Here is a 17517-nt window from a genome sequence, read left to right as displayed (position 1 = left end):
AGGCCATTTCTTTCCCCACTACATCACCGCATTTTATTTTTTTAAATCACACCCATTCTAAAGAAATTTTCACTTCAATAAGCTCGACAACACTAAAAGTATAATTCAAATGTCGTAGATTTAACGATTAAATTTATAAATATCGATCTAAAAGAATACTTACATTACCTACAAAACAAAAATGACATTACCGACCTAACCTTACGCCATATACAAAATACACTACAAGATGGCGTATGACTGATCCGAATAAGCCGTAACAACTTATATCGTAGAAATAATTAATATTTCTCAACAACGGTGAGGTCGCTTTTCTCTCTATTCATAACCCAACGGAGAAAACCAAGCAGAGAAACAAAAAGGGAGAAAGAAAAGGGATAGAGAGAAGTAAAACGAAATTAAACGAGTACTAAGTTACACCCGCTTTTCTTTAAGTCCTAGTACGCAGCCTGTCGACTATTGTGGAACGCCACTATACCTCCCTCTATCCCTTCTAACGTCGAACTGTCAAATCTAAGGAATCTTGTTTGTATACGAAATTTTTATCGAGCCTTTGGGGTTCACATCGCGTCTCGAAGAATACGACAGGTCAAACGAACGAGACAAACATAAAGCAGGTTCGTACTCGATTCGGGCATCCTTTATAAGAGGGATGAAAGGACCTCGACGTCGAACTAGAAGCTTTTTACACACCTTCACCAAAGTCAAAAAGCTTCGACCGTGATGTGACACCGGCGCTTTAACTATGGACCTGTCGCTTCGTTGTCTATTTTCTTATTTTCCTCTTTAATAATTGTCACTTCTAATCGCTATTATTATTGTGCACGTTCCAAACATTTCTTCTTCTTCTTAATTACTTTATTTATAAATTTTTCTCCTATGTGTTATATATATATATGTACATATATATGTATGTATGTACATATATATGTATGTATGTATATATATATATATGTATACATATATATAGATACATATATATATCAACAAAAAAGGATTCTATGCAAATAGCGTGAACTTAATTTATTTTGAACGCTGTCATGAATTTTTGTTTTTCTTAACCTAACATCAGATCAATGACTGATGATGATAATATTCGAAGATATACGTCACGTATGTATATATCCGTAGGTATACATGCATGTCATATATATTTTATAAAAGTCACTATGATTAGTGAAAAGTAGTATAACACGATGGCCTCTTTTCTTCACTTGTATACATTTGAAAAGTGCAATTTGTGTCATTACTGATAATATTAATTTTCTTTTACGATGTTATACGTAATCCAAATACTTTTTGCTTCTTTTTCGTCTCTTCCTTTTTACCACGACCTACTTTCTGTACTTTTAATATTTTGTTTAAATATAAATTTATCGTTCATTATATCATCTTCATCATTTCTTTAAAAAGAAACATTGTATCCACGACATAAATAATTCATTCTTTCTTTAAATCAAATATTATTTGACAAAAATAGTTTGATCAACTATTTCATTGGAATTAGGAAAATAGCCTCTGCTTCCTTTTTTTATTTGAGATTTTAACATCCAACGTGTAATTATATTGAGGTAATGATTCTTTTGTTTAGTCAATGATCAAAAATCAATGTATGCTGTTAAATGTTATAATCTCTTTATGTATACAGAATGAGCCGCATAATGGATGAAAAAGAAGAGTTAGTTAAAAAAGCTTTATTTAGCTTTGTAAGAAAACAAATACCTACTGCACAGTTAAGGTAACTTTATCATAGTATAATAATAATACTTCATAAATAAATCCATTACTTATTGCTTCTAAAATATGTATCCTTATATTGAATATTGTATTTCTTAGTTTAATCGACGACATTGTACTCAGTTATGTGGTAAGCATGGTAGAAGAAAATGCTATGGAAGAAGAATTAGATGTGGATGGTTTATGCGAAATGGTTTCTGCTTGTCTTCCGGAATTTTCAACTATCGAAAAAGAAGCTGTATCAACATGGTTACATGACGTTGAAAGTAAATTACGTCAGGGAAGTAAAGAAAATGAAAGTTGCCAACCTCATGATCCATTGAGTCATATTAGTTTGGCAGCTCTTTTACCGCCTGGTACTCAAAGAATGCGAGTACATCATCTCTCAGAAACTAGTGATGCGGGCAGCGATTCCAGTGGAGAATACTTTTCTGAGGTACATACAATCCAGACGCATCTCCTCCTTCTAATCTATAACTATAATCTAATTAACTTTCTTACCTTTTCAGGAATCATCTTGGAATCAAGTTGCACTCCTACAAGAAATGTTTCCAGCAGCTAGCCCAGCTGAAGCTCGACATTGTTTAGCAGTTGCTGGAGGTGATATAGCCAGAGCAGCTCAATTAGCTTTGCATCGTCAAGAAGCTGGTCAAAGTATTGTCAGCAATCTGACATTTTTAACGGTATGTGTTTATCCTACATAAATTCATATATATATATATATACGTATTTTGAATATTTGAAGTAATTTAACAGCAAATACATAATACTTAATATGTTTACATGAAAAATAAAGAAGGATAAATTTATGTATACTAGCCCAATGGTCGGAATAAAGCCAGGGTAAATGACGAAGAATTGAAGTCACGTATCATCGCTCGGTATAGTTACGTCGACAGGGATGATGATTCTCGGGAACATCGTCCGGTTGCGCCTAAAACAGAACCAAAGAAATTAGTGCGCTATCTGGACAATAAAATCGTAAGTGTAAAAGGTGAACGTTATACTGAAGTACGAAGAGGAGGCGAAGATGAGGAAGGCAACGAAGGCGGTAGAAAACGAGGTCATTGCCGTCCGTAACCAGTCCCTCTGCCTCCACCACCTGACCCACCCCCTTGGAGGCATCTGATTTCTAATTAAGCCTTCGACTTAGATTTTTCCCATCTCGCTTATGTAGTGATACGCGTGATACGTATTGATAGTATTGGATTTTAACAAATATCTCGGTGACATCTCTCTCACTCTCACTCTCTCTCTCTCTCTCTCTCTCTCTCTCTCTAACTGATATTATATTTTTTTTAATATTTGAAATGGTATATTTTTGTTTACATCTTATGACATGTTATAAAAAAATGAACAAATGTGTAGTACAAAATAAGTTTATGCTCGATTATTATGTATGTACTTATAAACAAATATGTGAAGTTGTTGAAATCCAATACGTAGTATATGGATACAGATTATGATATTTTTTTGATCGAGCGTACAATGGCCATGGAAAAAATACTTGTATCCATTATTTGGATATATATGGTTGTACAGTTAGTGAAAAATATTATATTGCAGGTATAAAGTGATGATTGATGATTAGAAAAGACTTGTAAGAAAAAAAAAAAAAAGATTTATCATAGTATGTCACATATAAACATAATCTAGCAAATGACAAAATTTTTTGATTCTTGCAGCTAATAAATATATAATAACATGTCTTATGGGAACGAGTTAAACATGCATTTTTGAAAATGTTAATTAACAATTATAGGTTCCTACGAGAGCAACATTTATATGTTAATTTATATATTAACATTTTATGTTACATTAACATATATATTACTTATATTAAGGTATATTACATATACTTGACAAAAGCGCATGATTTTTTTATGATTATTGTTACTTTTTTGTTCTTTTGTTAAATAAGTTTCAATCAAGTAAGTGAGCTGGCTATTGTAAACTCGGCTGTAGCCCATTTATTCCAACAATATTCTGTCAATGACCTTTGATATTTTATATTTTTGCATACCCTCATTTTTATTGCTTTTTGTGTCACATAATATTTATTAAATATGTAAGAAACTTTTGGTTCCTTACAATTTTTCTATCAACACGTATCTTCTTGCATTTTTAGTTAATCTATAAAATAATGTATCAAAATAAACCTCCAATAATACGAGAGCGTATAGTTTCTAAGTGTGATCAGTTGCTTCAAATCTAATAAATAAATAGACATCATGAAAAGTTTCTCTTACTGCATGTTCATAGTGCAGAGAAACTAATGTATTAAATTATTCCTATGATGATGATGATGATGATGATGTTTGCCAAGTAGTGGCAAAATGACGTATACAAAGTGAATTTCTGATAATTGCACACTCATGATAAAATAAAATATAAAAAAAAATAACAACATTTTTTTGACACATCTATTTACAGGATTAATAAGAAACAGTTATTTTAGTGTTACTACTAAACTAGAACTTTAATAAAGCATTTTAGTAAAATATAAGCCACTATAAAAAATATGACTGTAAAAAAAAGTCATTGTCCGTTAAATAATCAAAAATCATCAACAAAAAAATAATAATTATATTAAGATAAAAACATTTTCTGCTAACGGTATCGACAACAGCAGAAAATCTTGTTTATTCGGTTATAGTTAATGAACGTACATATGAAAATGTTTGGTATTATAAATTAATATAAAATTATAGAGATTTGAAATCATAAATCTTAGTATACGTCTTAGGTAGGCAAGAACATATATACCACACATTTAGGCGGGATAAAATTTGCTTACCCCACGCCATATGATTTATCAGTATTACTATTTTTACTGCTATCATCACTACTTTTAAAAAGATAGTATACACATAACCACTGTTATAGTCTTTTTGTGTTAGATAACATATAATCTATGATAGAAAATCTGATCAAACAATTTATAATAATATTCTCATGCTGTTAATTGTGACATGTACTCTTCGCGATACTATGTTTATATATTGCACGTATTGACAGCAAACTGATAGAAAAATGAAAATTGTCAAATAATGTATCATCATTGCTGTCAGTGTATGAAAAGATAAATTTTGTATTTCTACAGTTTTTTCATTGTGTATAAAATGATAGCATTAATCAACTCTTGAATTTTTATTAATAATACAATTGCAATATGTGCACATTTTATGTGTGTATATATATTTACTATTTATTCTGAAGTATGTTTAATCTTAGTAGATAAGAAACAATACCTATTTTCTGCTAACAAAATATCATTTAGTTGATGATTTCTTATATAGCTTATATAATTATTATATAATATTAATACAACATATATAAATTATATAGTACAACAATAAAGTCCAACATGCACGCATAGTTTTGAATATGTTTTAAAATATATTACTTTTCAATTCTATTTAGAAATATTAAATTTTTCTTTTTTATTTCCTTGTAAGGTTTTGCATACTTCATGAAAATGATTATAAAATAATATCGTACATGTCTCATAACGGGCCAACCCTTGCCATAGATAATTATAAATTAAATATACCCATAACATATAACTATATTAATAATTATAATCTCTGCAAAACATGTTCTTTGTAAACTAAATGTATTCTACTACCTGTGAATTTCAAAATTATTACTGCTACTCTAATATTTCAGAAAATATGCACATTAGATGGTTATATATATATATATATATATATATATATATATATATATATATATATATATATAATTATATATGTATGTAATATATATATATATATACAAATAGAGTAAAAAAATAGAAGCAAAGTAGAGTACTTTAGTTTTTTTGCAAAATTTCTGTAGATCTCAGCTTTATACGATATATATATGCATTTTGAACAATAATTTCTAGATTACCATACTATATTATATACAACATAGACACATTTCATTTTTATTATTTTCATTTTGAATGATGTTTTCAACAATCATCTCCATTGTTGTCCTTTATCAATCATATTGTCATGGCTCAGTTTTGTTTTATTATCGATTTAATAAATTCGATGATTCCATAGAATTTCAGTAATTCTTATAAATCCAATAATTTAACGAATAAACAAGCGGTATTGCATATATCAGCGACATTGAAGAAAACAAGATTGATGCAAAGTGCTTAACACGATTTTACATCCCGTTAAATAACATATGGAAACTTCGGGGCCTTATAAAATGGTTAAAAAGTATCAATCGGTATTAATATTTTATTTTTCAGAAGAAACAAGTTTCATCAAAATTCATTATTAATGAATTGACTTATTAGTATTTATTTGAAGATAAGAATAATTTGCACTAATTTATTATGTATTATTTCAAAATGAAATTTTGTTGTTTTTCCCAAAATAAAAACAATGTTTTCTTTTTTCTTTTAGAAGTATAATTCAAAGCATTGCTGTGAAACCTTATCGTGTAAAGTATCTTGTAGCTAATGTACTCATACATATTATGCTTCGTTAAATTTAAAAAATAAGTATATGTCAACACACAATAGTACTATTTCTAAGTGGTTTCTAAAAACTTACAGTCGTTCATAGTACATAATTAAATTTTTTGCAATTACATTTAAAACGACTTGTAAATTTCTTCCATCAAAAAATTTTATTATTTCTTTCAGTTATTATTATAAAACCTTCTTTACATATATACACCTTTCCTGATAGTAGCATTTGTGTAATCATTTATTAATAAAAATTACAAATATAAACTTTAATTAAAAATGAAATCACATGAACATTTAAAAGTTAGTAGTAATCAAGTTCTCTTGAAATTAAAATCGAGGCTAAAAAATATTTAATAATAATGTTCTTTTAATTTCATATTAAAAAAAAAAAAAAAAAAAAAAAAACTAATTATTATATTTTACCGAAATTTTGAATGAAGAAACGTGACGCCATCTGTTGTAAGAAAGCAAAATATATTTTCTACCGTAGATAATATGTCTTACAAGATCGAAAATATATGTATATAGAATTTTATATTTGAATAAAATAAAAAAAGTAAAACTAAAAAAAATAATTCATTTAAGAATATTTTAGTTACAATTTCAATTCAATCACGTTACAATTACATTACATATAAAATATAAGTTAAAAGTGTGATATGTACAATGAAATAAGTAAATTATACAAATCTAATTTATTACTTATTTACTTTTGTACAGTAAAAAGACATTAATTTTGTTATTATTATAATTATTCAAAAAAAAAAGAAAAATAATCTTACATTAATCATAGCCCCATATACCTTCAGTTGATTGTTTGATAACATCTCTATTTTCCCTTCTAACTCTAGTTACTGCACTAGCTTCACCTTTTACTAGAATCTTTCTAGATTGACTCTTTTTTTCTCGTTTTTCTAAAGATCGTTTTGTTCTCTTTTTTATATCATCTGGTGATATAATAGTACTAACAGCACTTCTAGTAGTCCTTGCATCTTCATTAACATTTTCTTCTGAAGAATCAACTTCTTTCATCGATTGTTCCACTCGTAATCTTAATTCATTTATATCATGTTCGAAATTGGATTCTTTACTATTATCATTAGCAATATCACCAGCACTAACATCGACAACATCATCATCATCATCATTATCATCATTATCATCATTATTACCATCATCATCATCATCATCATCATTATCAATCTTAGAAGTTTCTTCATCTTCATTCGTTTCAAAACCCATTTCCATTAAAACATCTTTTTCCATTTGTTTTGTTATACCACTAGCTTTAATTTCTATGTCAATACAATCTTCTCGTCTAAAAATATGTCAATATATCAAATATAATTAAACTGTATAGTAAAAAAATATATATTTACAATAAAAATAAATTAAACTTACAGAATATCTTTAAATGTTGGATAAAGTTCACTTTCATATCCAAACCTTCTTCTAAAGAAATCACGAATACAATTGACATCACGTTCAAAATAATGTTCTGCATTTTCATGCTCGGTAGAAATCATTTGTGGAAAATCAATAATAATCGGTTTACCATCATCCGTAATCAAAATATTAAATTCATTAAAATCACCGTGGATAACACCATGATTGCCAAATTTGATGATTAAATTCATTAATTCGTCATACAATTCTTCCACATCATTTACTTCATGAACTTCACACCTATACATTGAAATTTCATTTGTTACTACAGTGTAAACATTTTTTTTTTTTTTTTAATACAAATTATTAAAATTCTATTTAAAGTAAAAACTTACAAAGGTCCACCTTCAACCAGCTCCATAACAACACAATGTCGATTAAAATCAATTGGTTTTGGTACTGGAAATCCTCTATCCATGAGTGCTTGCATATAGGCAAATTCCCTTGTTGCAGATATTCGAGACAGATATAACCACGATGCAGATTTTCTGTGTTGATGATAATCTCTTTTTCCTTTGATGTTTCGGAAACATGTTCTACCTAATCTATGTAATTTCAAACAAAGTGGATTTCCTTCTTCGTCTGCCACTACGTAAATGTTAGACTCTTTTCCAATACCTATTTGATTTCCAAAAGAACCAACAACACCTCTTTGTGCCAGTACTTTTAAGGCTAAGTAATCATAACCAGCATTTGTCAAGCGATAACCATCATCTAAAATAATAATTAATTATATGAAATGTATCAATGCTTATTAAACGTAAATATTGATGAATAACGTACAATGTTTCCCTCTTTCATAACTGAGTAATCGATGTTTACATAATTCCTTCAACAATTTATGAACACCACCATAACGTAAATTTGCTATTTGCGCAGCAAGTGAAGCTGGTACAAGCTCATGATTTTTCATACCCATTTCAATCTGAAAATTTCATTATTATCCATACACACTATTTGATGTTATGATAAATCTAATAATATATTATTATATTGTTTATACTTACTGCCGTCAATACACGGAAATCTTCCCGCGTTAAATAACGTAACATCGTTACATTTAACTTCCCCATAATTTAATTCTAATAAATATACAACTTTAAAAGTTATTTGTGTACATGTGCTTCTACCTCTCTACCAATACCACGGAGCCTAGATAACAAGAGGGCGATCGCAATGTATTAGAAATGTTTGAAAATGACGGGACAGATATTTTGCCACTAGAGCGCGTTAGTGTGGCACTCACGCATACATGCGTTGTACGCATGTTGTATAAGAACGTGTTGTTATAAGAAAAAAATTAAAAAAAAAAAATGGAATTTGTTTAAAAAGTATAACAAGTAACAATTAATAAATTCATAAAAAAAACTTAAACGCGATATAATAATATTTATAATAATAAATATACCTTTTAATTAGTAAATATAAAAAAAGAAAAATTCTATTTAATAATGCCTAAGAACCAATCAAAATGAATATTAGATAATCGATGGCATTTAATTGTCTGCGATTGGTTGGATTAAAGTAATGGCGAATACTTAAATAAATTTCAATTTTTTATTATAGGAATATATCTAACTTTTGTAGAATAAATAAGAAAATAAAAATATTTAATTTATCATTTGATAAGATATTTTTTAAAAATTATAATTTAAAATATAAAAATTATAGAAAAGATAACTTAGCAAATAAAATCCTCTAGATGTCGCATTTTCATTCGAATTGATTAATTTGAATATTGTGCCATCTATGACTGTATTCGGTTCTGTCAGTAGAGAAAACTCCTTGGCCTTACCACTCTCTTTCATCTACGCGGCGTTGAGAGTTGTGCCTGCAAAGATCTTGTACGTTATGTTATAAATTAAATTTTTCTTTTCTTTTAAATATAATAATCTATATATATGAATAATCGTATGGTGTTTTATTCAGGTGAAGTGTTTCATTCAAAGGGAGACAGAAAAGATGTGGTCGTCATTATGGGAAACCGCTAAATTATCACCATTTTCCACACCTTTTACCAATGTTAGGTGTCAGGGTCAAGATGAGAGTATGCAAACGCTCGTTAAAAATCGAACCATTTCGGCTGCTTCCGCTAACGGCGGTCAGTATAATTTTCGAATAAATTTTGTTAATTAACAAAAAATTTTTTTATACACAACTTCTAACAGAAAAGATATTTCATTCTGATGGTTAAGAGGTTTATAAAATAATCTAACTAATAGTATTTTAATGTGTCAATCGTAAAGTTACGAAAGAAAATTCTTATTAATCGAATTTCCAAAAATTTACATGCTTTTCTTTTTAATTAACAAAAATGATCTCGATTACGGCTTTATTCGCATGTGACGCGATGTTACATAATATGTAATTCATGTAAAAATTATTACTATGGTTTCTTGTCGCAACGTTGACATAGTCTCGATACTTCGTTTTATCCTCCTTTAATATTTGGTAACATTATTATCGAGTTAAATAAATAAAAAGATAGAACTTCGATAATTTCATCGTTTATTTGTATTATTATTTTATTAGCTAATAATTATGTAACTTTTAACTCACCGCATTCAAATTTTTGACGTTAAATGAGGGAGTCGCTTTGCATGTGTCGCATTCTCTCAATGTCGCTTATAATAAAATCTATAAATATATTCAATACAATGAATTTTTTGCAAATACTGTATCAATAATTAAGATAAACAATTGTTTAGAAATAATTAATACGAATTAAAACATAAGAAAAATTGTCATTAGCATGTATTCCACTTATCATATCGGAGTAATGTGGGGTTGCATAAGGAGCGGCCATTTTGTCGAATATGCGTGCCGATCTTAGTTTCGGAATTTTTAAATGATACTCGAACTAAAATAATGATTAACATTGCCTTTGAATGATGACCGCGACCGAGTAACCAATCTAACGCTTTTCTTTTTACTTGAATGGTTTATTATTAGAATAGGGCAAGGTAGCAGATCCGTTAAAAACGGATCTTGAAATCTTGCCAAATTTAAATTCCAAATGCACGAGTTTGTCAGCTGATCGATATCGTCAATTCGATTCACTCGTTTTCTTTCTTTTTGTTTTTAACTCTCAATGAATTCGAATATGAGGGTGGGCTAAACATTTTTGAATCTAAACAAAAAGAATTTTGAACTTATATAAAAAAAAAATAAAAAAATTAAGTTTGATTAAACTGAAATTATTTCAATATCAGGCTTTTTCTATTGTCAGGCATTTTAATGTCAACGTTTCAACTCATTCACGTGGGTTATATGAAAGAGATATTATAATCATTTTGATATTTGAATTCTCTTTACAGATAGTTGCGAATTTGGTTCTAACAAATATTTTGCACTATGCGGACTTGGAGGCATTTTGTCTTGTGGTATAACTCATACCATGGTTACTCCATTGGATTTAGTTAAATGTCGTATTCAAGTAGACCCTGCTAAATATAAATCAGTTTTCAATGGTTTCCGTGTACGTGAATCAAATTTTTATTTCAGTATATATTTATATATATTCTCATTTATGAAAAATTAATCTATTGCAGACCAAAAAAATAGTATATATTTAAATATGTTATTTTTGAATAGGTAACTCTAGCTGAAGATGGAACTAGAGGTTTAGTTAGAGGATGGGCACCTACATTCTTTGGATATTCTATTCAAGGAATGTTCAAATTTGGACTTTATGAAGTTTTTAAAGTTTATTATTCTGCTCTTGCTGGAGAAGAAATGTCTTATGAATACAGAACTAGCTTGTACCTTGTTTCTTCCGCATCTGCAGAATTTTTTGCCGACATTGGTTTAGCTCCGCTTGAAGCTGCAAAGGTAATTTCTTATTTTTTTTATTATATAATAATTTTATAATAAGGTCAATGGAGTCAAAGATTTACTGACTTATATGCACATATTTAAATCTTTAATTTAATATCCCATTAACCCTCTCAATTTTACACCTTCGCTCAGTCCATACTACACTTCGTCCTTGTGTTGTCGTATCCTTGTCATTTATTTTGTAAGTTTCTTATATTTTCATTCTTTCTTCTTAGATAATTATATTTTTGAAATATATTCAAATTAATAATAATAATAATAAGCATAATAAAATATTTCATTTATATAGGTCAGAATTCAGACAATGCCAGGCTTCGCAAATACCTTACGAGAGGCATTCCCAAAGATGTATGCAGATGAAGGCCTTGGCGGTTTTTACAAAGGTCTGGTACCTTTATGGTTACGTCAAATCCCATATACTATGATGAAATTCGCATGCTTTGAGCGTACGCTTGAATTATTGTACAAGTATGTAGTACCTAAACCAAGGTTAGAATGTACCAAAGGAGAACAGTTAGTAGTTACCTTCGCTGCTGGTTATATTGCTGGTGTATTCTGTGCTGTTGTTTCTCATCCTGCTGATTCTGTAAGTATATCAAATTATAAGGTTATAGTAATTACAGAATAATAATTATATCTATACTAACATTTATATTTAATTTCTCTTAAGGTTGTGTCCAAACTTAATCAAGAAAAAGGTGCTACAGCTGGTGACGTATTGAGAAAACTTGGTTTTGCCGGTGTGTGGAAAGGACTGGGACCTAGGATCATTATGATTGGTACTTTAACGGCAGCTCAGTGGTTCATTTACGATGCAGTTAAAGTTTGGCTTCGCATGCCACGTCCACCACCACCGGAAATGCCAGAATCTCTTAAGAAGAAATATGGTGTTGCTTAAATACCACTAATGGTCAAATTTTTTAATTGGATCATCAACAAGATCGCAGTTAGAGGATAAAATTATAGGAAAATTCAACTAATTTCATACGTAATAACATTGTTGAACAATGTCCAATGACAGTTTATTTTCTTGTGTATTTATTCATCAGTAAGTTAAACTTTCATCAGTGAAGGCAACACTGCCAGACTATATTAGAAGTGAGAATAAAATTAATAATATTCTTAGTTCTATAATTCCACGATGAAAACAGAATTAAAAGAAAAAAAACTAGCGCTTTCGTGAGACGGACTCGTGACAGCTATTGTTACACATTGTAACTGTATACTGTTACTGTATATATGAGTGATCATTGTAAAAATAAACAAAATGATTACTCGATTAAATGGTTTTTTTCTCATCTTTTATATTTTCATTCCTCCATATTATTTTTACTTTTGTGTACAAATTTTATTTTATGCTTTTCGACTTAATTTTTCATGTATAAATTATCCTTTGCTTGTTTGTACTACACGGTTTACAGGACATTTCGTAAAATATTTATTTATGTTTTTAAATTAAATATTTTTATTGTCATCAGATAAAGATCCTCTTTTTTTTTATTTGTAATAATTATTTTTAAGCTATACTATTCACAGAAATAATAATATTTTTACATAATTTCAAAAATATATTTGTGCAATTTTATTGTACATAATCGTCACGTATATTTTGTAGATAATAAGATCTAAGCACTTATTATAGCTAAGGAGTTTTCTTTTAAGTATGAATGTACATTTGTCATTCTCATGCCAGATGATAAAAAATATCTAAGTACAACACGATATACTTTGTACTAAAAATTTAAATTGATTTGTTTTCTATTAACATGTGTATATGATTAAAAATCTCATTATATTATGAAAGTGTAGTTAAAGAGTAAAATACAAAAATAATATTTTTACTTAAATTACACATTTCATTTGAATAAAATTACTTATTAATAAACAATATATATTAATATTGTTTATGCCTTATTAAGTAAAATGCGAGATACGGTCATCTTGATAAGATAGTGGATCGAACATAAGATACAGCATCTTCTATAGTTGCAAAAATTTTAAACGACAATTCTTTGTATATATACATTTCGCATTTTTTGATCATCTCAAATATTGGACTGGAACAATTGGCTAGATAAAAATTAATTTGGATTTCAGCAAATTCTGAAGCTATTGCGTGTATCGCGTTAACACCTGTCGGATCTATATAACTTATAGCACTCATGTTCATAATAATACAACGTAACCCATCCTTATGTTCAAAATCTTGTTCATCTAAATGAATCCCCTTTTGTCTAAGTTTCATTCTTTGTCTAATAACTTTCTGCGGATTAATACCAATCAGTTTATGGACTTCAGATTTGAAATGAGCGCTATTGACGAAATTTAAACATCCGCTGTAATGAAATATTTTAATTCCTTCTATTTCCTTAGCCTGTAAACACAATATAAACAAAATTAGTAATTTAATATTACATGAAATTATTTATATGCAACTTAAAAAGTTTTGAAATCTTACCGCTTTGTATCTATTAAGATCTAAATATAAATCTGAATTTGGTATGTGACCTAATAAACACGTATACGGTCTAATACTTTGTAATAATACACTTGCAAGTGAAACTAATAGTCCTGCTAATAATCCAATATCGATATTGACTAATATCACAATAAGAAATGTCACAATCCAAATGACAGCATCAGTTTTACTTAATTTCCAAAATTTAATTAATTGCGTAGCTTGTAGAAGCATTCCTTTTAAAGCTACCTAAAAAGATTATTCAATATTATATTATATTTATTTTGATATTTACATTATTTTATCATTTTTCCATTATATTTTACTTACTACTATAATCGAAGCTAGAACACATCTTGGAAGTGGTTCAAAGAAAGGACCTATCCATAAAAGAATGGTCAATAATATGCAACACGAAACAATACTAGCAATCTGAGAGCGACCACCTACTGTTTGTTGAATAAGAGATCTGCTTAAGGATGCTGAGAATGGCATACATGAAAAAAACGATCCAACTATATTGCTAATTCCCTACAATTAAAAATAATTCATATAAATATTAGTTTTATAAGTATAAAGAAGATAAAAGAAGTTATTTATTAAATGAAATTTTGTTTTACCATAGCAAATAATTCTTGATTAGAGTCAACTTTGTAATTAAGCTTCTGAGCAAATATTAAAGCCATAGACATGGTAATCGTATAAGAGACCATAGTTATCGCAACACTATCTACTACGACTAAAGGCAGTAATTCTAACGTTGGTAATTCAGCTGGTGGTAATCTGATTTAAAGCACCTTAAAACTAAATACAATTTAATCATTGCAAAACTTAATTCTAACGATTAGAAAAGATATACGTACCCCGTAGGAATGTCCCCCACGTTTTGGATGTTATATGTTTCAGTTAAGTTGCCATATTTAGATACCAAAGTACCGGTAACAACGGCAATTAGTTCTATGGGTATGGGAACACCACATTTTTTTCCGGCCCATGGCTAAGATAAAAGAATTAAAATATATATATATATATGTGTGTGTGTGTGTGTGTGTGTGTGTGTGTATGTGTGAGAGTGTATTTATTTTTATATAAAATATTTGAATATAAAAAAATAATAAAATAAGCTTACTTTAATAAATTCATTATTGAAGACCATGATAATAATTGCAATTGTTGATACAATCGCAGAAGCAACATTTATATTAGATATTTCTTTGGCTATATTAATAACAGTCTGAAATAATTCAAATAATATTACAAATATTAGGAAAAATATTTGAATTTTTAATTATACATACTTGAATAAGTTTGAAGTATCCTTTCTGTTTTGGAAGTTTTAATCCCAACAGATCTTTGATCTGTGATAAGAAAACATGGACCGCAGCACCTGTAGTAAAGCTATTGACTAATGTTTCGCTAAGTAACGTGCTTATAACTCCTAATCGAAATATATACATTATGATCTAGAAAAATTTCTTTGTTTAATTATATATACACACAAATAAAATTATATAGGAAAAAAAAAGATAGGATGATTTAAATAAACTTACTTGAAATATTCCAACTAATAATGTAACCGCTGTTGCAACTTGGATTGGCGTAAATGAATAATATTCTTTGTCTATTTGTGTAAAAGCTGTATGACTTGAGTTTCCATTATGATCGTTTAATGGTAATGAGTATGATGTTACAGCTTTACCAGTCATAAGACAGACAACAGCAAATGTTCCTATATATAAATGCATTTAATGATTACTAAAAATATAATATTTGTAGTATACAAGTTGTAACGGAATATGTAAGAAATGATAAAATGGAAATCATGCCGCCAATCATACTACATATAATAATTGATGCACACTATGATGTATAATAAATGAAAAACTACATAATGATACTATACAAGTTTTCACTGTAAGAGAGAAAATACAGTGATTATCTAATAGATACAAAATAAAAATGATAAACCATAGAATGGTCTATGAAAAGTTGACTTGAAGATAGAGTATATGTGTTCGCACACACACATGAATTTTTGAAATTATTTTAAAATGTACAATCAACTCCCAAAGTATATCCCACATGTTCTGTTACATTCTGTATATATAATCTATAATTTACTAGTTATTTACCCATTGATACATGCTTGGAAGTACCAAAAAAGAAATATATTAAAACTGGAAAAAACGCCATATATATTCCAACAACAGGTGGTACATTTCCCAAAAGTGCATAGGCCATTCCTTGAGGAATATGCATAATAGCTACAGTTAATCCTGCAATAATATCATAAACCAAATCTTCTGTCCATCTGTAACGTTTGAGCCATTTTACAGCTGGTATTGCTGAGCTCACGCATGATTTCAAATTTTTAGATTTAACAAATTCCTTCACATATTGAGTGACTGCAAATAACCAAATTATTATATCATTAACGTTAAAAGTTAATAATTAAAAACAAATTAGTAGATTAAGATTATTACATGTTATATTATAAATATAACAATCAATTTGTTTAAACATAAACTTACAAGATGTTCTTGGTCGTTCATAATGATAATCCAAATTTAAAGCTTCTTGTTCATAAAGTGGTCTTTCCACTCGTAATTGCAACAAAACATCATCCTGTTTCTCCATATTATTGTTCTTCTTACACACAAATAAAATATAATTATTCTAATTACAAAAATGAATACGAACTTTTATTAGTATTTTTATTTTTAAACAATATTCTCGTCATGTGACTCGAATCTATAACAATAATTGTACAAAAATATTTGCTATCTTTGAAAGTTGACAAATTTGATAGAACTGATCGCATGTCTCTCAAAGATTCTTGGTTAAGTTCTTGAAATTATATTTTCCAGCTATCAATGATTTATCATTAAACAATATTTTCACTGCTGTAAACATTTATTGTATGATTTATTTTGATAGTAAGGGCCACGTGTACTTAATCCGCCTAATCCAACGTTAGCTCGGTCACGAGTTACCTCGTGGTTTTAAACTACTACTCAAAAGTGTTTCTCTTTATGATATATCATTGATTATGGGTGTGTGTGTGTGTGTGTGTGTGTATTTCTTAGAACGATATACAATGGTAATTTTTTTTAATCATATTTCATTATCATTTCAATAATCAAAAATAATTTATAATAATAATAATAATAATAATAATAATAATAATAATAATAATAATAATAATTTATAATAATAATAATAATAATAATAATTTAAATAATTCAAAACACGATTGTAATTCAAACATTATTATAATATTATATAATAATAATTATAATGATTAATCTATTTTTATATTTTAATGATACAACTCTGTTTATGAGCGTGTATATATCGTGTATAATATTTAAAAATAAATTATGTCTAATGGGTATTTATAGCACAGATGTTCCGCGTCACTTTTTAGACTTATTGAACATTTCGAAATAATTTTAATAATTATTGTTAACTTTTTTTTGTCGTCGTATTTTAATAATTTTATCTTTTTATAAAACACTCTTTGTTCTTTCATGTTTATATAATCTAATTAAATACAATTATAAAT

At 28.2% G+C, this 17517-nt stretch overlaps 4 protein-coding genes across 8 annotated transcripts; 2 read left to right on the top strand and 2 right to left on the bottom strand.

Annotated features, from left to right (window-relative positions):
- Nucleotides 1-249: 249 nt before the first annotated feature.
- LOC107068801 (CUE domain-containing protein 2) lies at nucleotides 250-5117 on the top strand. Of its 5 annotated transcripts, none has more exons than XM_015325567.2 (5): nucleotides 250-387; nucleotides 1649-1738; nucleotides 1837-2173; nucleotides 2247-2420; nucleotides 2557-5117. In XM_015325567.2, the coding sequence occupies exons 2-5, from the start codon at nucleotides 1650-1652 to the stop codon at nucleotides 2815-2817; spliced, it is 861 nt and encodes a 286-aa protein (XP_015181053.1). In that variant the 5' UTR covers nucleotides 250-387; nucleotide 1649; the 3' UTR covers nucleotides 2818-5117. The 5 variants fall into 5 exon arrangements, with proteins under 5 accessions (XP_015181053.1, XP_015181051.1, XP_015181054.1 ...); XM_015325565.2 differs by having other exon boundaries at nucleotides 301-617; XM_015325568.2 differs by lacking the exon at nucleotides 250-387 and adding an exon at nucleotides 680-1113.
- Nucleotides 5118-5497: 380 nt separating this feature from the next.
- RIOK2 (RIO kinase 2) lies at nucleotides 5498-8824 on the bottom strand. The gene is made up of 5 exons (XM_015325569.2): nucleotides 8665-8824; nucleotides 8441-8582; nucleotides 7993-8371; nucleotides 7613-7897; nucleotides 5498-7529 (listed from the first exon to the last, which is right to left on the bottom strand). The coding sequence occupies exons 1-5, from the start codon at nucleotides 8728-8730 to the stop codon at nucleotides 6995-6997; spliced, it is 1407 nt and encodes a 468-aa protein (XP_015181055.2). The 5' UTR covers nucleotides 8731-8824; the 3' UTR covers nucleotides 5498-6994.
- A 521-nt stretch (nucleotides 8825-9345) lies between these two features.
- Nucleotides 9346-12778, top strand: Mpcp1 (Mitochondrial phosphate carrier protein 1). Its single transcript, XM_015325571.2, has 6 exons — nucleotides 9346-9501; nucleotides 9587-9758; nucleotides 10975-11135; nucleotides 11252-11488; nucleotides 11784-12080; nucleotides 12165-12778. Exons 2-6 carry the CDS (start codon nucleotides 9620-9622, stop codon nucleotides 12390-12392), a joined length of 1062 nt encoding a protein of 353 aa, XP_015181057.1. The 5' UTR covers nucleotides 9346-9501; nucleotides 9587-9619; the 3' UTR covers nucleotides 12393-12778.
- LOC107068803 (prestin) lies at nucleotides 12779-16993 on the bottom strand. The gene is made up of 10 exons (XM_015325570.2): nucleotides 16484-16993; nucleotides 16085-16357; nucleotides 15503-15681; nucleotides 15251-15415; nucleotides 15082-15186; nucleotides 14816-14949; nucleotides 14573-14735; nucleotides 14283-14483; nucleotides 13953-14201; nucleotides 12779-13868 (listed from the first exon to the last, which is right to left on the bottom strand). Exons 1-10 carry the CDS (start codon nucleotides 16587-16589, stop codon nucleotides 13431-13433), a joined length of 2013 nt encoding a protein of 670 aa, XP_015181056.2. The 5' UTR covers nucleotides 16590-16993; the 3' UTR covers nucleotides 12779-13430.
- Between the last annotated feature and the right edge of the window lie 524 nt (nucleotides 16994-17517).

Source organism: Polistes dominula, unplaced genomic scaffold, assembly GCF_049000335.1.
Source record: "Polistes dominula isolate Pdom_NZ unplaced genomic scaffold, Pdom_raw_medaka contig_28, whole genome shotgun sequence".
Lineage (NCBI taxonomy): Eukaryota > Metazoa > Arthropoda > Insecta > Hymenoptera > Vespidae > Polistes > Polistes dominula.
This window is presented reverse-complemented; position numbering and strand designations above follow the sequence as displayed.

Excerpts from the sequence above, each read along its gene's own strand:
- LOC107068803 (XM_015325570.2), bottom strand. The coding sequence starts at position 16,589 with ATGGAGAAACAGGATGATGTTTTGTTGCAATTACGAGTGGAAAGACCA. Across the intron at positions 15,187-15,250 it reads GATACTTCAAACTTATTCAA|ACTGTTATTAATATAGCCAA; the intron begins GTATGTATAATT and ends GAATTATTTCAG. Across the intron at positions 14,202-14,282 it reads TTCTAGCTTCGATTATAGTA|GTAGCTTTAAAAGGAATGCT; the intron begins GTAAGTAAAATA and ends TAATCTTTTTAG.
- LOC107068801 (XM_015325564.2), top strand. The coding sequence starts at position 1,084 with ATGATGATAATATTCGAAGATATACGTCACGTATGTATATATCC. Across the intron at positions 1,128-1,648 it reads CGTCACGTATGTATATATCC|AATGAGCCGCATAATGGATG; the intron begins GTAGGTATACAT and ends TTATGTATACAG. Across the intron at positions 2,174-2,246 it reads GTGGAGAATACTTTTCTGAG|GAATCATCTTGGAATCAAGT; the intron begins GTACATACAATC and ends TTACCTTTTCAG.
- Mpcp1 (XM_015325571.2), top strand. The coding sequence starts at position 9,620 with ATGTGGTCGTCATTATGGGAAACCGCTAAATTATCACCATTTTCCACA. Across the intron at positions 9,759-10,974 it reads GGCTGCTTCCGCTAACGGCG|ATAGTTGCGAATTTGGTTCT; the intron begins GTCAGTATAATT and ends TTCTCTTTACAG. Across the intron at positions 11,136-11,251 it reads CAGTTTTCAATGGTTTCCGT|GTAACTCTAGCTGAAGATGG; the intron begins GTACGTGAATCA and ends ATTTTTGAATAG.
- RIOK2 (XM_015325569.2), bottom strand. The coding sequence starts at position 8,730 with ATGGGGAAGTTAAATGTAACGATGTTACGTTATTTAACGCGGGAAGAT. Across the intron at positions 8,583-8,664 it reads ATTTCCGTGTATTGACGGCA|ATTGAAATGGGTATGAAAAA; the intron begins GTAAGTATAAAC and ends TGAAATTTTCAG. Across the intron at positions 7,898-7,992 it reads CTGGTTGAAGGTGGACCTTT|GTGTGAAGTTCATGAAGTAA; the intron begins GTAAGTTTTTAC and ends TTCAATGTATAG.